At 40.4% G+C, this 25,000-nt stretch overlaps 1 protein-coding gene across 1 annotated transcript in view; it reads right to left on the minus strand.

Annotated features, from left to right (window-relative positions):
- Window positions 1-3,263: 3,263 nt before the first annotated feature.
- Window positions 3,264-25,000, minus strand: part of LOC124021416 (adhesion G protein-coupled receptor E1-like) — a 24,041-nt gene continuing 2,304 nt past the window's right edge. The window contains exons 2-4 of the mRNA XM_046336604.1: window positions 17,149-17,382; window positions 11,111-11,229; window positions 3,264-4,717 (exon numbers count right to left, since the gene is read on the minus strand). Of these exons, the coding sequence (XP_046192560.1) occupies window positions 4,712-4,717; window positions 11,111-11,229; window positions 17,149-17,382 (359 nt within the window). The 3' untranslated portion in view covers window positions 3,264-4,711. The remainder of the gene's footprint in view (window positions 4,718-11,110; window positions 11,230-17,148; window positions 17,383-25,000) is intronic.

Consider the following 25,000-nt stretch of genomic DNA (forward strand, 5'->3'; position numbering starts at 1 on the left):
TTGATACAAGACGGCTATGTAGCTAGCTAAGTAGCTAGCTACGATCAAACAAATCAAACCGTTGTACTGTAATGAAATGAAGTGAAAATGTGATACTACCTGTGAATGCGACCGGGTAGTTGAGTTCTATACAGAAGACGTTGGCTAGCGTTGGCTAGCTAGCAGAGTCACCTACATTAAGGACGACAAATAGCTGGCTAGCTAACCTCGGTAAATGAAGATAATCACTCTAAGACTACACACTCTAAACCTAAACAACACAATTATCTTGGATACGAAGATACGAAGAGAGCAAAGACAGCTATGTAGCTAGCTAACACTAAACTAATCAAGTCGTTCAGTTGAGTGTAATAGTTTCTCCAGTGCAGCTAATCAGTGGACGTTAGCTAGCTGGCTAGTGAAGACTACGTTAGGACGGCGAAATACGATAATTACGCAATTATCTTTGATACAAAGACGGCTATGTAGCTAGCTGAGAAGAAATTGCTAAGATAAGACAAATCAAACCGTTGTGATATAATGAAATATAATGAAAAAGTTATACTACCCGTTGGAGCCGTTGGAGCGAAGTGCAGATGCGACCACTCACTCCAACCGAACATCCTTATCATGCTCATAGTAGATCCAAGTTGTTGCTATGGGTAACCAAGTTTACCATCAGATACCAACTAACTAAGTTATAAATGAAGACATGAGACAGAGAGGAAGTTGAGGTGGAGATTAAAACACCCAGAAACCCACAGCACACCAGTGATGAAAATGTTACCATGGTAACCATCCTAGCATGCATCCCAAATGACAACCTATTATACAGTGTACTTTGGGCCCTGGTCTAATGTAGTGCATTATACAGGGAATAGGGCCATGGTCTAATGTAGTGCACTATACAGGGAATAGGGTGTCATTTGGGCCTCAACACTACAAAGAGGAAGCTGCCAGTGGAATAACGGTATCTACAGCAACAGAGGAAAGTCCCTACTGTATTATAAGCACCACACTCAGATCAGTTTACATTGTCCCTTACTGATCATCATTATCCAGGCTTACACAGTAACTGAACCTAGACCTGTCCTTATGGGGCGGTTTGCAGTGGCACAACAGTAACCTCTGTTTGAGGAAGTAGTATTGGGAACAGTGAGGGTAGTGACCTCTCTAACAGTCTAGTTCAGGGGGGTCACACTCATTTTGCCGAGTGTGCCGCATTTGATCTTCAACCTGGTCCGGAGGACCGCACTTAAAATGTCATATTATTTCCTCTGCATCGTTTTCTCTGAGATATCCATCACTATTTGACTGTCTAAATATAAGACACCTCTACCATGTCAGATATAGAATTGTATACAATTTTGAGTTAGCATTCCAATATTACACTATATAAAGTGTAATATAAAAAAGAAACACTGGATTTTAGACATAAAAAGTTATAAAAAGTTGTTTACAGTTTTTCTCAGTCGCTTTGGTGCATTTCTTAGATCAAAAGTGCAATTCTTGATACTACTTGTACAAATTCCAAATCATCTATTCACTTGTGCACATCATTAAAGCAATTTCTTATTCCTTTTGAACAAATTGCAATTGATAATGTACAAGTGTCAGCTTTTTTCCACATTATCAATTGCTCATGTCATGTTGATCAAAATATAGTAGATGGTTCTCTGTTGAATAGTCTCACCCCTCAAAACATCTAGGCATTAGTTCCTTGCATAAGCCATTACATGCAAAATTGTTGAACTATTTGTCATAAACTGTCAAGCATAGTTTTACACATTTCTATTAGACCTTTTGTACAAAAACGTGAATTGATGAATCGTGCAGGTGAAATTGACCCTCACTCATGAAGGAATGTAGTGTTAGTTCAACCAACAATCAACCAGTTGTCTAAATTGCTCAAAGTTGCATCTCATGAAGAATCAATTGGCAAGGATATATAGACAGACCACAACACAGAGTTGCAATTTTCCAATAATGGATGGACCAGGAAACGAACAGGGTCAACAGCCAAGAGGAGGAAGAAGAGGAGCAAGGATGCGTGGTGGAAGGCAAAACAGAGGAAGAGGCAGAAGAGGACATGGGCGCATATCGGATGACATAAGGGCCACTATTGTAGATCATGTTGTCAATCATGGCCTTACAATGGCTGAGACAGGTCGAAGGGTGCAGCCGAATATTGGGAGATCAACCATGTCCTCAATAGTTCAAACGTTTCGAAGAGAGAACAGGTATGTCCACCAATGTACAGTGCACTGTTACTGTATATAAGCAGTATACTGTATACTTCCTACAATGCTTCATATTACAGTAGTCCACTTGTATTTCACAGCATACAGAAATATACTCTATACAGATACATACTGCACCTTACATGCACCCACCTGTATGTTTTACAGTCAAATGTGTGTTCGCATAGTTTTTGTTTATGTGAAAGTGTGCGATGCATCACTGCATTTCCCCACATAGGACTGACTGCAAGATTACCTCAAACCGGTGGCCAACGATGTCTTTGAAAACATCCATACGGTTCGCATCTCAGCCATCGACAGGTTGCTGCATAGAAACCAGATGAGTATGAAACAGCTGTACCGTGTACCATTCCAAAGGAATGAGGACAGAGTTAAGGAGCTACGGTACCAGTATGTACAGGTAAAACATATATCTATGTAACTCCTTTACAGCAACATTTTATAGTGACATAGTAGTGACAGACAGGTGTATAGACCAGGTGTGTTAGTGCACATGCCCAGAGGGCTGCGCACCGAGGGAACCCACACACACTCATCCTCATCTGTAGTGGACACACACACACAAGCTAAGCTGAGATACTCGCAACACACACACACACACACACACACACACACACACACACACACACACACACACACACACACACACACACACACACACACACACACACACACACACACACACACACACACACACACACACACACACACACACACACACACACACACACACACACACACACACACACACACACACACACACACACACACACACACACGGATGCACAAATACACACACACATCCTCATCTGTAGTGGACACACACAAAGCATGTTGAGCCCTTGCCACACACACAGACACACAGACACACAGACACACACACGGACACACAAACATGCCGTTCTCACCTAGCAATCACACTTGCACAAACCAAACAGGGTATCCATTACAACCATTGCCGTGCTGATGTGACAACATAATATTATTTGCGTTGTCGTGGAAATTACCACCAGGGACTCAAAGTCAAACTTAAATGAATCACTCTTTATTATCAGCAAGCTGGAGAGGTTCCAACAAACTTCATGCATAGTTCACATCGGTCAGGAGCTCTGCCGGGACAGTCCCGTTAGTTCTCTAATATACGGCTATCCACACAATTCATATTAGCATGATTTACATGATTCATTATGCAAAATTGGTTCCTGCAAGTGACTGACTGACTGATAACTAACAAGGGTTCTTCTCTCAAAACTTGAAACTGAGATACTCAAGGGTTCTTCTCTTGAAAACCTTGAAACTGAGATACTCATTTTGGTTCCCAGAACAATGTTCTGGGCGTATTGTCAATTGGTCTGAGGAGGTGGTCACAGTCACCTGCACGAACCAAGATAGAGTGAGAGGAGATGCTGTGTACAATTCAATGCTACCTCTTCAGACAGCAACATTTTCCCTCCTTGTATGACACTGTGATAACTATTGTTAAAACTGTTGAAATGGCTTTTAACACGTCGTTTTTCAAAATAAAAGCCTGAAACCAGACAAACTATTTAAATGAAAAACAGCCACATGAAAACAATTCCACTTCCTGGATGGATTTTTCTCAGGTTTTCACCTGCCATATCAGTTCTGTTATACTCACAGGCATATTATTTTAACAGTTTTGGAAACTTTAGAGTGTTTTCTATCCAAATCTACTAATTATATGCATATCCTAAATTCTGGGATTAAGAAACAGGCAATTTACTTTGGGCATGCTTTTCATCAGGAGGTAAAAATACTACCCCCGACCCAAGAGAGGAGATAGGTATCCTAGTGGCAGGTAGCCTAGTGGTTAGAGCATTGGGACAATAACCAAATGGTTGCTTGATCGAATCCCCGGAGCTGAAAGACAAGATACATGTTGTTCTGCCCCTGAACAGGGCAGTTAACCCACTGTTCCTAGGGCATCATTGTAAGTAACATTTTGTTTTTAACTGACTTGTCTAGTCAAATAAAGGTTCAATTTAAATAAAAATAAACTGAAAAACAGCCGGATCCAGGTATCTTTATACTGTATATTACTACAGTCTCACTAACTGTTAAATGCCTCAGCAAGTCTTTAAAAGGAAATGTACACAATCTGTAATGGCTCTGTGATGCCAGACGCTGGGAGACGAGAAGTAAGTACAGGGAATGAATATTTAATGGATTAACAGACACGAAAACCAGTAAGAGCTTCTGGACAGGAGAAACAATGCAACATCAATGCAGATGTGTAAAATGAACTGGATGGGTGACAGATATAGGATAGATAATCAATGACGTGATGGAGACCAGGTGAGTCCGATGAAGTGCTGGGGCGCGTAACGATGGGGAGAGGTGTGAGTAATGATGAGCCGCCTGGCAACCTCGAGCGTCAGAGAGGGGGAGCAGGAGCAGACGTGACAAAATCATTGGTAAACTCATCAGATAACTTGATATTGGACTTTCCATCAGTACTGGAAGAAAGAAAATAAACATATACTTAGTTTTCACTCTGCTACATCTTAATTAGTGCTAAAAAAAGTCTTCATCTTAATCGAGCTTATTGCATCTTGGGCAAAAAGTCTTGATAAAACCATGTGTAAACAGAATCATACTTCAGACACTTCAGATGATACCGTGTCCCATTAAACAGAATCATACTTCAGACACTTCAGATGATACCATGTCCCATTAAACAGAATCATACTTCAGACACTTCAGATGATACCATGTCCCATTAAACAGAATCATACTTCAGACACTTCAGATGATACCGTGTCCCATTAAACAGAATCATACTTCAGACACTTCAGATGATACCGTGTCCCATTAAACAGAATCATACTTCAGACACTTCAGATGATACCGTGTCCCATTAAACAGAATCATACTTCAGACACTTCAGATGACACCGTGTCCCATTAAACAGAATCATACTTCAGACACTTCAGATGATACCGTGTCCCATTAAGCAGAACAGGCACCTTCTAAAGTAAACAATCCCAGAGCTCCTTTCTTGGAATCAAATCATTTTGAACCTGTTGCATTGACATGCAGAACCAGTCCACAGATTGGACACACCTACTCATTCAAGGGTTTTTCTTTATTTTGAACATTACTACATTGTAAAATAAAAGTGAAGACATCAAAACTATGAAATAACACATATGGAATCATGTAGTAACTAAAAAGGTTTTAAACAAATCAAAATATATTTTATATCTGAGATTCTTCAAAGTAGCCACCCTTTTCCTTGATGACAGCTTTGCACACTCTTGGCATTCTCTAAACCAGCTTCACCTCGAATGCTTTTCCAAAAGTCTTGAAGGAGTTCCCACATATGCTGAGCACATGTTGGCTGCTTTTCCTTTACTATGTAGTCCAACTCATCCCAAACAATGTATATTGTGTTTGAGGTCGGGTGATTGTAGAGGCCAGAATGCAGCACTCTGTCACGTTCCTTCTTGGTCAAAAAGCCCCTACACAGCCTGGAGGTGTGTTGGGTCATTGTCCTGTTGAAAAACAAATGATAGTGGGACTAAGTGCAAACCAGATTGGATGGCGTATCACTGCAGAATGCTGTGGTAGCCATGCTGGTTAAGTGTGCCTTGAATTCTAAATAAATCACAGACCGTGTCACTAGCAAAGCACCCCACACCATTACACCTCCTCCTCCATGCTTCACTGTGGGAACCACACATGCGGAGATCATCCGTTCACCTACTCTGTGTCTCACAACGACACGGCGGTTGGAACCAAAAAGACTCATCAGACCAAAGGACACATTTTCATCCGTTTCATGTCTATTGCTTGTGTTTCTTGGTGCAAATCTCTTCTTATTATTGGTTTCATTTAGTAGTGGTTTCTTTGCAGTGATTTGACCATGAAGGCCTGATTCATGCAGTCTCCTCATGAACTTATCCTCTGCAGCAGAGGTAACTCTGGGTCTTCCTTTTCTGTGGCTGTCCTCATGAGAGACAGTTAACTGTAATGAACTTATCCTCTGCAGCAGAGTTAACTCTGGGTCTTCCTTTTCTGTGGCTGTCCTCATGACAGTTAACTGTAATGAACTTATCCTCTGCAGCAGAGGTAACTCTGGGTCTTCCTTTCCTGTGGCTGTCCTCATGAGAGACAGTTAACTGTAATGAACTGATCCTCTGCAGCAGAGGTAACTCTGGGTCTTCCTTTCCTGTGGCTGTCCTCATGAGAGACAGTTAACTGTAATGAACTTATCCTCTGCAGCAGAGGTAACTCTGGCCCTTCCTTTCCTGTGGCTGTCCTCATGAGAGACAGTTTCATCATAGTGCTTGATGTTTGTTGCGACTGCACTTGATGAAACTTTCAAAGTGCTTGAAATGTTCCACATTGACTGAACTTCACAGCTTAAAGTAATGATGGACTGTCGCTTCTCTTTGCTTATTTGTGTTATGCAGGTGAATGAGGACCCAAAAGCGACTTAGCGAAAACAGAGTCTTTATTCCAGTAAATGGCAAAAGTAATACTCCTGGACAACTCAAGAAGAAAACAAAACATGAAAAAACTTAAATCCACTCGTAGTAACGAGGACAGACTGGAGACTCGACCATTGACTGCAGGTTGCCTCGGGAAGGCACCGACCGTAGCAGACTAAGACACCTGCTCACACGCAGCATCTGAAGGAGACAAGACACGACAGGGCGAGACAATGACACAGCACAGCGAACATCATAAAAGGATCCGACAAGGACAGAAGCGGAAAACAAGGGGAGAAATAGGGACTCTAATCAGAAGGCAAAATAGGGGACAGGTGTGAAAAGACTAAATGAGTGAGTAGGGAGAATGAGGAACAGCTGGGAGCAGGAACGGAACGATAGAGAGAGAGAGAGAGAGAGGGGGGGAGAGAGAGGGATAGAAAGAGGGAACGAACCTAATAAGACCAGCAGGGGGATACGAACGGAAGGGAAAGCACAAAGACAAGACATGACAATATATGACAAAACATGACAATTTGAGCTGTTCTTGCCATAATGTGGACTTGGACTTTTACCAAATAGGTCTATATTTTGTATACCACCCCTGCCTCCTCAAATGAACTTTTAACAAAGCAAAGCTGTTCATTGAAATGCATTCCAGGTGACTATCTCATGAAGCTGTTTGAGAGAATGGCAAGAGTGTGCAAAGCTGTCATCAACACAAGGGCGGCTTCTTTATATTTTTTTATTTATTTTATACTTTTTTGGTTACTACATGATTCCATATGTGTTATTTGATAGTAGAAAATAGTTCAAATAAACAAAACCCTTGAATGAGGAGGCGTGTCCTAACTATTGACTTGTACTGTCTACTCTTTCTGTCTCAAATGTCCCTTACAGCCGGTTTGAGTTCAGTGAGTTCTGTTCATTTTCACTGGCAGCTTATCTATTTGTCCACAAGAAGCTTATCTTTAAAACCCAAACAACAGATGGCAGCCTCTAATATGATGAGTCTCAATTCGTCATGTGACCTTGTATTCAAAAACACTTCAAAATACTAAGACACCACGTTATTAAAGTGCTATCTGAAAGTCACTAATAACATAACAGATCTCTACTAATAACATATTACATTAACAAATCTCTACTAATAACATATTACATTAACAAATCTCTAGTAACTCAGTATAATATTCAAACATTGTTCCATCATCACATCTCTAGTAACCCATTATACTCTACATACATTGTTACATCATCACATCTCTAGTAACCCATTATATTCTACATACATTGTTACATCACATCTCTAGTAACCCATTATACTCTACATACATTGTTCCATCATCACATCTCTAGTAACCCATTATACTCTACATACATTGTTACATCATCACATCTCTAGTAACACATTATACTCTACATACATTGTTACATCATCACATCTCTAGTAACCCATTATACTCTACATACATTGTTACATCATCACATCTCTAGTAACCCATTATACTCTACATACATTGTTACATCATCACATCTCTAGTAACCCATTATACTCTACATACATTGTTACATCATCACATCTCTAGTAACCCATTATACTCTATATACATTGTTACATCATCACATCTCTAGTAACCCATTATACTCTACATACATTGTTACATCATCACATCTCTAGTAACCCATTATATTCTACATACATTGTTACATCATCACATCTCTAGTAACCCATTATACTCTACATACATTGTTACATCACATCTCTAGTAACCCATTATACTCTACATACATTGTTACATCATCACATCTCTAGTAACCCATTATACTCTACATACATTGTTACATCATCACATCTCTAGTAACCCATTATACTCTACATAAATTGTTACATCATCACATCTCTAGTAACCCATTATATTCTACATACATTGTTACATCATCACATCTCTAGTAACACATTATACTCTACATACATTGTTACATCATCACATCTCTAGTAACCCATTATACTCTACATACATTGTTACATCATCACATCTCTAGTAACACATTATACTCTACATACATTGTTACATCACATCTCTAGTAACCCATTATACTCTACATACATTGTTACATCATCACATCTCTAGTAACCCATTATATTCTACATAAATTGTTACATCATCACATCTCTAGTAACCCATTATACTCTACATACATTGTTACATCATCACATCTCTAGTAACCCATTATACTCTACATAAATTGTTACATCATCACATCTCTAGTAACCCATTATACTCTACATACATTGTTACATCATCACATCTCTAGTAACCCATTATACTCTACATACATTGTTACATCATCACATCTCTAGTAACCCATTATACTCTATATACATTGTTACATCATCACATCTCTAGTAACCCATTATACTCTACATACATTGTTACATCATCACATCTCTAGTAACCCATTATATTCTACATACATTGTTACATCATCACATCTCTAGTAACCCATTATACTCTACATACATTGTTACATCACATCTCTAGTAACCCATTATACTCTACATACATTGTTACATCATCACATCTCTAGTAACCCATTATACTCTACATACATTGTTACATCATCACATCTCTAGTAACCCATTATACTCTACATACATTGTTACATCATCACATCTCTAGTAACCCATTATATTCTACATACATTGTTACATCATCACATCTCTAGTAACACATTATACTCTACATACATTGTTACATCATCACATCTCTAGTAACCCATTATACTCTACATACATTGTTACATCATCACATCTCTAGTAACACATTATACTCTACATACATTGTTACATCACATCTCTAGTAACCCATTATACTCTACATACATTGTTACATCATCACATCTCTAGTAACACATTATACTCTACATACATTGTTACATCATCACATCTCTAGTAACACATTATACTCTACATACATTGTTCCATCATCACATCTCTAGTAACCCATTATACTCTACATACATTGTTACATCATCACATCTCTAGTAACACATTATACTCTACATACATTGTTACATCACATCTCTAGTAACCCATTATATTCTACATACATTGTTACATCACATCTCTAGTAACCCATTATATTCTACATACATTGTTACATCATCACATCTCTAGTAACACATTATACTCTACATACATTGTTCCATCATCACATCTCTAGTAACCCATTATACTCTACATACATTGTTACATCATCACATCTCTAGTAACACATTATATTCTACATACATTGTTACATCATCACATCTCTAGTAACACATTATACTCTACATACATTGTTACATCACATCTCTAGTAACCCATTATATTCTACATACATTGTTACATCACATCTCTAGTAACCCATTATATTCTACATACATTGTTACATCATCACATCTCTAGTAACACATTATACTCTACATACATTGTTACATCACATCTCTAGTAACCCATTATATTCTACATACATTGTTCCATCATCACATCTCTAGTAACCCATTATACTCTACATACATTGTTCCATCATCACATCTCTAGTAACCCATTATATTCTACATACATTGTTACATCATCACATCTCTAGTAACACATTATACTCTACATACATTGTTACATCACATCTCTAGTACCTCAGTATAATATTCATACAGTATATTCGGTAATAGTAACTTCTCCTTTCATATCTTCACATCATGCAGAATCCCTATATAATGTTAAAAACTCAGCTCACAGATTTGGTTGGGGTATTCATTCATATACACACCTCTTTCACACTGAGGCTAGTTCCCTCTCATTCACTCAGTACAAATAATATCTCTTATTATTCCAAATTCAAAACATCAGCTTATCAATTATTTTCCAAATATCAATCTCTTAATATCCAAATGTCAATCATCTTAACCTGTCATTTCACTTTTATATCCAAATTCACTTAGTACTATTCCCCAACACACCCAGTAATCACCATGGTTACTCCTTATGCATCTTCAACCATTCTCTTGTCGTTACCTTCTTCTGCGGTTCCTCTACAGTGCCTATAGTCTCTTTAGTATCTTTAGTCCCTCAGTATCGATAGTCGCAATAGTCTATATAGACATAAATGCTTCAGTCTCTGTGGTTGCCATAGTAGCTATTGTCCCTATAGTCTCTGTAGTATCTATTGTCACTAAGGCATCTTTAGTCCCTTGGAATCCATATTCTCAATAGTCTATATAAACATAAATGCTATAGACTCTATGGACTCTATAAAATCTGCCCATAAATACATATGTACAGTATGTAGTGATGTTTCCAACTAAAGCAGTCAATCAATTAATCAATAAATCAAGACAAAACACACACACAATGATGCCATCTTGTGGACTCACGTGCACAAGATGAGAGAATCTGAACCCAGGTTGACACTGGCAGTGGAAGCTCCCAATGGTGTTGAGGCAACTGGCGTTGCTGCCACAAACCTGAGGTGTATCTTGGCACTCATCGATGTCTGAAGAGAGAAGGGAATATATTGAAAGAGCAGTGATTCCCTCACCTCTCCAAGTGTAAATAACTCACCCCTCCTCCAGTGATTCCCTAACCTCTCCTCCAGTGATTCCCTAACTCTCCTCCAGTGACTCCCAAACCTCTCCCCCAGTGATTCCCTAAACCTCTCCTCCAGTGATTCCCTAACCCCTCCTCCAGTGATTCCCTAACCTCTCCTCCAGTGAATTCCCTAACCTCTCCTCCAGTGATTCCCTAACCTCTCCTCCAGTGATTCCCTAACCCCTCCTCCAGTTGATTCCCTAACCTCTCCTCCAGTGACTCCCTAACCTCTCCTCCAGTGATCTCCCTAACCTCTCCTCCAGTGATTCCCTAACCCTCCTCCAGTGATTCCCTAACCCCTCCTCCAGTGATTCCCTAAACCCTCCTCCAGTGACTCCCTAACCTCTCCTCCAGTGACTCCCTAACCTCTCCTCCAGTGACTCCCTATCCCTCTCCTCCAGTGACTCCCTATCCTCTCCTCCAGTGACTCCCTAACCTCTCCTCCAGTGACTCCCTATCCTCTCCTCCAGTGACTCCCTATCCTCTCCTCCAGTGACTCCCTATCCTCTCCTCCAGTGACTCCCTAACCTCTCCTCCAGTGACTCCCTAACCTCTCCTCCAGTGACTCCCTATCCTCTCCTCCAGTGACTCCCTATCCTCTCCTCCAGTGACTCCCTATCCTCTCCTCCAGTGACTCCCTATCCTCTCCTCCAGTGATTCCCTAACCCCTCCTCCAGTTTTTCCCTAAACCCTCCTCCAGTGACTCCCTATCCTCTCCTCCAGTGACTCCCTAACCTCTCCTCCAGTGATTCCCTAACCCCTCCTCCAGTTTTCCCTAAACCCTCCTCCAGTGACTCCCTATCCTCTCCTCCAGTGACTCCCTATCCTCTCCTCCAGTGACTCCCTATCCTCTCCTCCAGTGACTCCCTAACCTCTCCTCCAGTGACTCCCTATCCTCTCCTCCAGTGACTCCCTATCCTCTCCTCCAGTGACTCCCTAACCTCTCCTCCAGTGACTCCCTAATCCTCTCCTCCAGTGACTCCCTATCCTCTCCTCCAGTGACTCCCTATCCTCTCCTCCAGTGACTCCCTAACCTCTCCTCCAGTGACTCCCTAACCTCTCCTCCAGTGACTCCCTATCCTCTCCTCCAGTGACTCCCTATCCTCTCCTCCAGTGACTCCCTATCCTCTCCTCCAGTGACTCCCTATCCTCTCCTCCAGTGATTCCCTAACCCCTCCTCCAGTTTTTCCCTAAACCCTCCTCCAGTGACTCCCTATCCTCTCCTCCAGTGACTCCCTAACCTCTCCTCCAGTGATTCCCTAACCCCTCCTCCAGTTTTTCCCTAAACCCTCCTCCAGTGACTCCCTATCCTCTCCTCCAGTGACTCCCTATCCTCTCCTCCAGTGACTCCCTATCCTCTCCTCCAGTGACTCCCTATCCTCTCCTCCAGTGACTCCCTAAACCCTCCTCCAGTGACTCCCTATCCTCTCCTCCAGTGACTCCCTATCCTCTCCTCCAGTGACTCCCTATCCTCTCCTCCAGTGACTCCCTATCCTCTCCTCCAGTGACTCCCTAACCTCTCCTCCAGTGACTCCCTAACCTCTCCTCCAGTGACTCCCTATCCTCTCCTCCAGTGACTCCCTAACCTCTCCTCCAGTGACTCCCTAACCTCTCCTCCAGTGACTCCCTATCCTCTCCTCCAGTGACTCCCTATCCTCTCCTCCAGTGACTCCCTAACCTCTCCTCCAGTGACTCCCTAACCTCTCCTCCAGTGACTCCCTATCCTCTCCTCCAGTGACTCCCTATCCTCTCCTCCAGTGACTCCCTATCCTCTCCTCCAGTGACTCCCTATCCTCTCCTCCAGTGACTCCCTATCCTCTCCTCCAGTGACTCCCTATCCTCTCCTCCAGTGACTCCCTATCCTCTCCTCCAGTGACTCCCTAACCTCTCCTCCAGTGACTCCCTAACCTCTCCTCCAGTGACTCCCTATCCTCTCCTCCAGTGACTCCCTAACCTCTCCTCCAGTGACTCCCTAACCTCTCCTCCAGTGACTCCCTATCCTCTCCTCCAGTGACTCCCTATCCTCTCCTCCAGTGACTCCCTAACCTCTCCTCCAGTGACTCCCTATCCTCTCCTCCAGTGACTCCCTATCCTCTCCTCCAGTGACTCCCTAACCTCTCCTCCAGTGACTCCCTATCCTCTCCTCCAGTGACTCCCTATCCTCTCCTCCAGTGACTCCCTATCCTCTCCTCCAGTGACTCCTATCCTCTCCTCCAGTGACTCCTAACCCTCCTCCAGTGACCTCTCCTCCAGTGACTCCCTATCCTCTCCTCCAGTGACTCCCTATCCTCTCCTCCAGTGTGACCTAGAATCCTATCCTCTCCTCCAGTGACTCCCTATCCTCTCCTCCAGTGATTCCCTAACCCCTCCTCCAGTTTTTCCCTAAACCCTCCTCCAGTGACTCCCTATCCTCTCCTCCAGTGACTCCCTAACCTCTCCTCCAGTGATTCCCTAACCCCTCCTCCAGTTTTTCCCTAAACCCTCCTCCAGTGACTCCCTATCCTCTCCTCCAGTGACTCCCTATCCTCTCCTCCAGTGACTCCCTATCCTCTCCTCCAGTGACTCCCTAACCTCTCCTCCAGTGACTCCCTATCCTCTCCTCCAGTGACTCCCTATCCTCTCCTCCAGTGACTCCCTAACCTCTCCTCCAGTGACTCCCTATCCTCTCCTCCAGTGACTCCCTATCCTCTCCTCCAGTGACTCCCTATCCTCTCCTCCAGTGACTCCCTAACCTCTCCTCCAGTGACTCCCTAACCTCTCCTCCAGTGACTCCCTATCCTCTCCTCCAGTGACTCCCTATCCTCTCCTCCAGTGACTCCCTATCCTCTCCTCCAGTGACTCCCTATCCTCTCCTCCAGTGATTCCCTAACCCCTCCTCCAGTTTTTCCCTAAACCCTCCTCCAGTGACTCCCTATCCTCTCCTCCAGTGACTCCCTAACCTCTCCTCCAGTGATTCCCTAACCCCTCCTCCAGTTTTTCCCTAAACCCTCCTCCAGTGACTCCCTATCCTCTCCTCCAGTGACTCCCTATCCTCTCCTCCAGTGACTCCCTATCCTCTCCTCCAGTGACTCCCTATCCTCTCCTCCAGTGACTCCCTAAACCCTCCTCCAGTGACTCCCTATCCTCTCCTCCAGTGACTCCCATTATCCTCTCCTCCAGTGACTCCCATTATCCTCTCCTCCAGTGACTGACCATTAACCTCTCCTCCAGTGACTCCCTAACCTCTCCTCCAGTGACTCCCTAACCTCTCCTCCAGTGACTCCCTATCCTCTCCTCCAGTGACTCCCTAACCTCTCCTCCAGTGACTCCCTAACCTCTCCTCCAGTGACTCCCTATCCTCTCCTCCAGTGACTCAAGACAGTCCATGTATTTGATGTATTCCAGAACGTAGCTGAAATAAGGAATGAAAGGCTTGATGATCAGGTGACCATTAGAATCAGCTGATTTAAGGAATGAAAGGCTTGATGATCAGGTGACCATTAGAATCAGCTGATTTAAGGAATGAAAGGCTTGATGATCAGGTGACCATTAGAATCAGCTGATTTAAGGAATGAAAGGCTTGATGATCAGGTGACCATTAGAATCAGCTGATTTAAGGAATGAAAGGCTTGATGATCAGGTTACCATTAGAATCAGCTGATTTAAGGAATGAAAGGCTTGATGATCAGGTGACCATTAGAATCAGCTGATTTAAGGAATGAAAGGCTTGATGATCAGGTTACCATTAGAATCAGCTGATTTAAGGAATGAATCAGCTGATTTAAGGAATGAAAGGCTTGATGATCAGGTGACCATTAGAATCAGCTGATTTAAGGAATGAAAGGCTTGATGATGTGGTTACCATTAGAATCAGCTGATTTAAGGAATGAAAGGCTTGATGATCAGGTGACCATTAGAATCAGCTGATTTAAGGAATGAAAGGCTTGATGATCAGGTGACCATTAGAATCAGCTGATTTAAGGAATGAAAGGCTTGATGATCAGGTGACCATTAGAATCAGCTGATTTAAGGAATGAAAGGCTTGATGATCAGGTTACCATTAGAATCAGCTGATTTAAGGAATGAAAGGCTTGATGATCAGGTGACCATTAGAATCAGCTGATTTAAGGAATGAAAGGCTTGATGATCAGGTTACCATTAGAATCAGCTGATTTAAGGAATGAAAGGCTTGATGATCAGGTGACCATTAGAATCAGCTGATTTAAGGAATGAAAGGCTTGATGATCAGGTGACCATTAGAATCAGCTGATTTAAGGAATGAAAGGCTTGATGATCAGGTGACCATTAGAATCAGCTCAGGTGACCATTAGAATCAGCTGTGCTAGTTGTGGAATACATCAAAGAACAGGACAGTCTGTGGTTCTAGAGGAGAACTTGGGGGATCACTGATCGACAAACTCTCAATATGGCACAGAACAGAGGAGATATTGCAAAAGTAATGTTTTGTTCCCATAACATGTAACAATCACACAGACACAAACACAAGCTAAACTGAGACCCCAGCCTCACACCTGGCATGAGCTGTTTGTTCCACATGAATACATCAGTACGTACGTTCACAATGACACAATTTACATAGAACAATATCATTATCAGCCCCCTCCCCAACTACACATAGAACAATATCATTATCCTCCTCATTATCAGCACCTTCCCCCTTCCCCACCAACACATAGAACAATATCATTATCCCCCTCATTATCAGCACCTTCCCCTTCCCCACCAACACATAGAACAATATCATTATCCCCCTCATTATCAGCACCTTCCCCCTTCCCCACCTACACATAGAACAATATCATTATCCCCCTCATTATCAGCACCTTCCCCTTCCCCACCAACACATAGAATACAATCATTATCCACCCCTCCCCACCTACACATAGAATAATATCATTATCACCCCTCCCCACCTACACATAGAATAATATCATTATCACCCCCTCCCCACCAACACATAGAATACAATCATTATCCACCCCTCCCCACCTACACATAGAATAATATCATTATCACCCCTCCCCACCTACACATAGAATAATATCATTATCCCCCTCCCCACCTACACATAGAAAAATATCATTATCACCCACTCCCCAACTACACATAGAATAAAATCATTATCCTCCTCCCCACCTACACATAAAATAATATCATTATCACCCCTCCCCTCCACCTACACATAGAATAATATGATTATCCACCCCCTCCCCACCTACACATAGAATAACATCATTATCCACCCCCTCCCCACCTACACATAGAATAATATCATTATCACCCCTCCCCACCTACACATAGAATAATATCATTATCCCCCTCCCCACCTACAGATAGAAAAATATCATTATCACCCACTCCCCAACTACACATAGAATAAAATCATTATCCTCCTCCCCACCTACACATAAAATAATATCATTATCACCCCTCCCTCCACCTACACATAGAATAATATGATTATCCACCCCTCCCCACCTACACATAGAATAACATCATTATCCACCCCCTCCCCACCCACACATAGAATAATATCATTATCCACCCCTCCCCACCTACACATAGAATAATATCATTATCTCCCCTCCCCACTCACACATAGAATAATATAATTATCCACCCCCTCCCCACCTACACATAGAATAACATCATTATCCACCCCTCCCCACCTACACATAGAATAATATCATTATCACCCCTCCCCACCTACACATAGAATAATATCATTATCCCCCCACCTACACATAGAATAATATCATTATCCCCCCTCCCCACCCACACATAGAGTAATATCATTATCCACCCCTCCCCATTGAAGACTCACCCTTACACTTCCCAGTGAGAGGAGTAAAGTCGACAGTCGTTGTGGATATGAACCCAGGTTGACACTGACAGTAGAAGCTTCCATATGTGTTGTAACACGTGGCAGTACTTTCACAGGGTGGGGTAGGTTCCAACTCTTTACACTCATCTATATCATCACATTGTTTCCCTTTGACTATGAAGCCCAGGCCGCAATCTCTGGCCTCTTGGTTCCCCAGAAGAGTGAAATGAAGACCTGTGAGGAGACACAGAGAGACAGAGAGAGACAGAGAGAGACAGAGAAACAGAGAGTCTTATTCAACCAGTTTCCTGAAAAGTGCTGTGTCAACACCACAGCACTCTGGACCTCGTTGGGATGCAATTATTTTTTTATTTTTTTTAAACAATTTGTTCATCCCAAATTGCACTCTGTTCCATAGGCTAGTGCATTATAAGCACATGGGTATAATCACGAGGAAAATACATATTCTCCACATTGCAACTTTAGCTCGGTTACTAAACTGAAGTTTAGGAGAGGAGACAGAGATATTATAGCTAGGTTACTAAACTGATGTAGAGTAGAGAAGACAGAGATATTATAACTAGGTTACTAAACTGATGTAGAGTAGAGAAGACAGAGATATTATAGCTAGGTTACTAAACTGAAGTATAGTAGAGAAGACAGAGATATTATAGCTAGGTTACTAAACTGAAGTATAGTAGAGAAGACAGAGATATTATAGCTAGGTTACTAAACTGAAGTATAGTAGAGAAGACAGAGATATTATAGCTAGGTTACTAAACTGAAGTATAGTAGAGAAGACAGAGATATTATAGCTAGGTTACTAAACTGAAGTATAGTAGAGAAGACAGAGATATTATAACTAGGTTACTAAACTGAAGTATAGTAGAGAAGACAGAGATATTATAACTAGGTTACTAAACTGAAGTATAGTAGAGAAGACAGAGATATTATAACTAGGTTACTAAACTGAAGTATAGTAGAGAAGACAGAGATATTATAACTAGGTTACTAAACTGAAGTATAGTAGAGAAGACAGAGATATTATAACTAGGTTACTAAACTGAAGTATAGTAGAGAAGACAGAGATATTATAACTAGGTTACTAAACTGAAGTATAGTAGAGAAGACAGAGATATTATAACTAGGTTACTAAACTGAAGTATAGTAGAGAAGACAGAGATATTATAACTAGGTTACTAAACTGATAGTATAGTAGAGAAGACAGAGATATTATAACTAGGTTACTAAACTGAAGTATAGTAGAGAAGACAAGACAGACTGATATTATATTACTAGGTTACTAAACTGAAGTATAGTAGAGAAGACAGAGATATTATAACTAGGTTACTAAACTGAAGTATAGTAGAGAAGACAGAGATATTATAACTAGGTTACTAAACTGAAGTATAGTAGAGAAGACAGAGATATTATAACTAGGTTACTAAACTGAAGTATAGTAGAGAAGACAGAGATATTATAACTAGGTTACTAAACTGAAGTATAGTAGAGAAGACAGAGATATTATAACTAGGTTACTAAACTGAAGTATAGTAGAGAAGACATGTAAAGATATTATAACTAGGTTACTAAACTGAAGTATAGTAGAGAAGACAGAGATATCACTATTACTAACTAACATGTAAAGTATACTAAACTGAAGTATAGTAGCTAGGTTACTAAACTGAAGTATAGTAGAGAAGACAGAGATATAACTAGGTTACTAGACAGAGATATTATGAGTTACTAAACTGAAGTATGAAGACAGAGATATTATAACTAGGTTACTAAACTGAAGTATAGTAGAAAAGACAGAAATATATCACTATCACTGAAAGTGACTGAAGTATAGGAAAAGACAGAGATATTAGAGATATTATCCTAACTAAAGATAGTTACTAAACAGAGTCAGTGAACACAGAGTGAGTCCTGGGAATATCAGTCAAAAACTATATTTTACTTGTTTCATTATGTTTTGCATTTCAGCAGTAAAGTTGTCAATATATTGGACTTCTATGAAGAAAAGTGTCTCCAGCCACATAATCATGATAATGTATAGATATCACTGAACACAGAGTGAGTCCTTGTAACATGTAAAGATATCACTATCACTGAACACAGAGTGAGTCCTTGTAACATGTAAAGATATCACTATCACTGAACACAGAGTGAGTCCTTCCAAATTATTATGTGACTTGTTTTAGCACTCAGTTCTGAACTTATTTAGGCTTGACATGACAAAGGGGTTAACAAAGGGTCTGTCTGTCTGTCTGTCTGTCTGTCTGTCTGTCTGTCTGTCTGTCTGTCTGTCTGTCTGTCTGTCTGTCTGTCTGTCTGTCTGTCTGTCTGTCTGTCTGTCTGTCTGTCTGTCTGTCTGTCTGTCTGTCTGTCTGTCTGTCTGTCTGTCTGTCTGTCTGTCTGTCTGTCTGTCTGTCTGTCTGTCTGTCTGTCTGTCTGTCTGTCTGTCTGTCTGTCTGTCTGTCTGTCTGTCTGTCTGTCTGTCTGAAATATGTGTCTCTAATATGGTCATACATTGGGCAGGAGGATAGGAAGTGCAGCTCAGTTTCCACCTCATTTTGTGGGCAGTGTGCACATATCCTGTCTTCTCTTGAGAGCCAGATCTGCTTTCAGCGGTCTTTCTCAATAGTAAGGCTATGCTCACTCAGTCAAGGCGAAGAAGTAGAGAAATCTGTCCTCGTATCAGACCTGGGTTCAAATACTGTTTAAAACATTTCAGATCCTTTCATATCTAGCCTGTCTGAAGTGCTGTATGGGCAGGGTTTGTACGGTAGACACTATTCTATTGGTTCAATTACTCCAGGCAAACTCAATAAAACTCAATAAAGCCCAGATTAACTGTTTGCAATATATATCGAGTAGTATTTGAACCCAGCTCTGACTCATTCAGGGACTCTCCAAATAGCCAACTGGTGTCAGTGGTGCAACTCTGTTGATTCCTGGAAACAGTGGTATTCTGACAGTAATAAATAACAGAACATAGCCTGAACATAGTACTACATCCATAACATCCATGGAACAACTACCTGAACATAGTACTACATCCATTACATAACTACCTGAACATAGTACTACATCTATAACATCCATAACACAACTACCTGAACATAGTACTACATCCATTACATAACTACCTGAACATAGTACTACATCCATAACATAACTACCTGAACATAGTACTACATCCATTACATAACTACCTGAACATAGTACTACATCCATTACATAGTACTACATCCACTACATCCATTACATGTAGTTACATAACTACCTGAACATAGTACTACATCTATAACATCTATAACATCCATAACACAACTACCTGAACATAGTACTACATCCATAACATAATACCTGAACATAGTACTACATCCATTTAACTAGAACATAGTACTTTATCCATTACTTACAGTCAATGTACCTGAACATACATTCTCCGTATGGGTGGTACTACATCCCGGGATCCATTACCCATAACTACCTGAACATAGTACTACATCTATACATCTATAACGCCATGCTCTACCAACATAGGACCACATCATACATATATAACTATACATATGCCATTTAGCAGACGCTTTTATCCAAACACGACTACAGTCAATGTGTGCATACATTCTATAACACCCACTACCTGAACATAGCCATACAACTATAACAGAAGGACCACATCACAGTACTACATCTATAACACAACTACCTGAACATAGTACTACATCTATAACACAACTACCTGAACATAGTACTACATCTATAACACAACTACCTGAACATAGTACTACATCTATAACACAACTACCTGAACATAGTACTACATCTATAACATAACTACCTGAACATAGTACTACATCTATAACATCCATAACACAACTACCTGAACATAGTACTACATCTATAACACAACTACCTGAACATAGTACTACATCTATAACACAACTACCTGAACATAGTACTACATCTATAACACAACTACCTGAACATAGTACTACATCTATAACATAACTACCTGAACATAGTACTACATCTATAACATAACTACCTGAACATAGTACTACATCTATAACATAACTACCTGAACATAGTACTACATCTATAACATAACTACCTGAACATAGTACTACATCTATAACATAACTACCTGAACATAGTACTACATCTATAACATAACTACCTGAACATAGTACTACATCTATAACACAACTACCTGAACATAGTACTACATCCATAACATCCATAACACAACTACCTGAACATAGTACTACATCATCCATAACACAACTACCTGAACATAGTACTACATCCATAACATCATAACACAACTACCTGAACATAGTACTACATCTATAACACAACTACCTGAACATAGTACTACATCTATAACATAACTACCTGAACATAGAACTATATCCACAACATCCATAACTTAAAGACTCTAGGGGCAGTATTTCATTTTTGGATAAAAAGACATGCCCGTTTTAAGCGCAATATTTTGTCACGAAAAGATGCTCGACTATGCTTGGAATTGATAGTTTTGGAAAGAAGACACTCTGACGTTTCCAGAACTGTAAAGATTTTCACTGTGAGTGCCATAGAACAGAATCTACAGGCAAAACCAAGATGTTTGAGTGACCAGGAAATCAACAGGATTTCTGGAGGCACGTTTTCCATGATCTCCTTATATGGCTGTGAATGCGACAGGAATGAACGGACACTTCCTATCGTTTCCCCCAGGTGTCTGCAGCATTGTGACGTATTTGTAGGCATATCATTGGAAGATTGACCATAAGAGCCTACAATTACCAAGTGTCCCGCACGGTGTCTGCGTGGAAATTGGTGCGCAAAAGTCAGGTACCAGTATTTTTCCATCCGAATCAGAGAAGAATGCACGCTTCCAGGGAAGGGATTTCAATGAAGAGATATATGACAAAACACCTTGAGGATTGATTCAAACAACGTTTTCCATGTTTCAGTCGATATTATGGAGTTAATTCGGAAAAAAGTTTGACGTTTAGGTGACTGAATTTTCGGTTAGTTTCGGTAGCCAAATGCATAGTAACAAAACGGAACGTTGTGTCCTACACAAGCATCTTTCAGGAAAAACTGGACATCTGCTATGTAACTGAGAGTCTCCTCATTGAAACATCTGAAGTTCTTCAAAGGTAAATTATTTTATTTGATCCCTTTGCTGGTTTTTGTGAATGTTGCGTGCTAAATGCTAACGCTAAATGCTAAGCTAGCTATCACCACTCTTACACAAATTATTGATTTTCTCTGGTCCTAAAGCATATTTTGAAAATCTGAGACGACAGGATTGTTAAGAAAAGGATAAGCTTGAGCTTGAGGATAGGCATATTTATTTCATTTAATTTGCAATTTTCAGAAATTGCTAATTTTGCGTTATGGTAATGAGCTTGAGGTTGTAGTCACGATCCCGGATCCGGGATGGGGCGGACTACTGAACATAGAACTACATCCATAACATAACTACCTGAACATAGTACTACATCTATAACACAACAAACTGAACATAGAACTACATCCATAACATAACTACCTGAACATAGTACTACATCCATAACATAACTACCTGAACATAGTACTACATCTATAACATCTATAACACAACTACCTGAACATAGAACTACATCCATAACATCTATAACACAACAAACTGAACATAGAACTACATCCATAACATAACTACCTGAACATAGTACTACATCTATAACATAACTACCTGAACATAGTACTACATCCATAACATCTATAACACAACTACCTGAACATAGTACTACATCCATAACATCCATAACACAACTACCTGAACATAGTACTACATCTATAACATCTATAACACAACTACCTGAACATAGTACTACATCCATAACATAACTACCTGAACATAGAACTACATCATAACAACATAACACCTGAACATAGAACTACATCTATAACATCCATAACACTACTACCTGAACATAGTACTACATCCATAACATAACTACCTGAACATAGTACTACATCTATAACATAACTACCTGAACATAGAACTACATCCATAACATCCATAACACAACTACCTGAACATAGTACTACATCCATAACATAACTACCTGAACATAGAACTACATCCATAACATCCATAACACAACTACCTGAACATAGTACTACATCCATAACATAACTACCTGAACATAGAACTACATCCATACATCCATAACATAACTACCTGAACATAGTACTACATCCATAACATAACTACCTGAACATAGTACTACATCCATAACATAACTACCTGAACATAGTACTACATCCATAACATAACTACCTGAATTTACTTACGTACAGTATAGTGACACATACAAAAACATATACTAACTTATTGCATAACATAACATAGTAGCTAACGTATATTAAGATGTTATCTTATCTTAACATATAACATAAAACTACATACCAAAGCCTAGTATAACATAACACAAGCTGACATCTGACTACTGCCAAACTGTCTACACACTAAAACTGTCTATATACACTAAAACTGTCTATACACACTAAAACTGTATATACACACTGAAACTGTCTATACACACTGAAACTGTCTATACACACTAAACCTGTCTACACACACTAAAACTGTCTACACACTAAAACTGTCTATACACACTGAAACTGTCTATACACACTAAACCTGTCTATACACACTAAAACTGTCTATACACACTAAACCTGTCTATCCACACTAAACCTGTCTATACACACTAAACCTGTCTATACACACTAAAACTGTCTATACACACTAAACCTGTCTATCCACACTAAACCTGTCTATACACACTAAACCTGTCTATACACACTAAAACTGTCTATACACACTAAACCTGTCTATACACACTAAAACTGTCTATACACACTAAACCTGTCTATAAACACTAAAACTGTCTATACACGTTACGGATACAAGTATCCTGTGTGTGTTTCTTTTCTCTCCTTCTCCCCTCACAGGTGAAAATCATCACTCCCCCATCAGTCAACAATCATCAATCAGAAGACACACCTCCTCCTGTTTCCTACCCCTCCTGTTTCCTACCCTACCTAGTCTAGCTTAGGGGTGTTTTTGGTTAGTTAATTAGCTGTTGTTAAAGTAGGCTAGTCTATCTTAGGGGTGTTTTTGGTTAGTTAGTTAGCTGTTGTTAAAGTAGACTAGCTTAGGGGTGTTTTTTAATACTTATAGTTTCTTTCCTTGGGTCCAGCTCAGCCCCTTTTCCTGCTCCCTCCATTACCGTGTGTTTATTAATAAACCCTGAGTTTGACGGTAGATTTCAGTTGTCGTGGTTATTTCGTTCACACTTTTACTTTGTCACTATTATAAATTGCATGAGTTATGTTACGGGTCTCATTACCATCCCCCCCTAGACTGTCGGGCCAAAAGGGATTCGTAACACACACTAAACCTGTCTATACACACTAAAACTGTCTGTACACACTAAAACTGTCTGTACACACAAACTGTCTATACACACTAAAACTGTCTATACACTAAAACTGTCTATACACACTAAAACTGTCTATACACACTAAAACTGTCAAGAAACTGTGTATTCGGAAAGTATTCAAACCTCTTGACATTTTCTATATTTTGTTACATTACAGCCTTATTCTACAGTGGATTAAATATATATTTTTTCTCATCAATCTACCCACAATACCCCATTATGACAAAGCAAAAAACAGGTTTCTAGAATGTTATAGCATTTATTTACAACAACAAAAAATATATCACATTATCATAAGTATTCAGACCCTTTACTCAGTAATGTGTTCAAGCACC

This window comes from Oncorhynchus gorbuscha, unplaced genomic scaffold (genome assembly GCF_021184085.1).
Source record: "Oncorhynchus gorbuscha isolate QuinsamMale2020 ecotype Even-year unplaced genomic scaffold, OgorEven_v1.0 Un_scaffold_1103, whole genome shotgun sequence".
In the NCBI taxonomy this organism is placed as follows: Eukaryota; Metazoa; Chordata; class Actinopteri; order Salmoniformes; family Salmonidae; genus Oncorhynchus; species Oncorhynchus gorbuscha.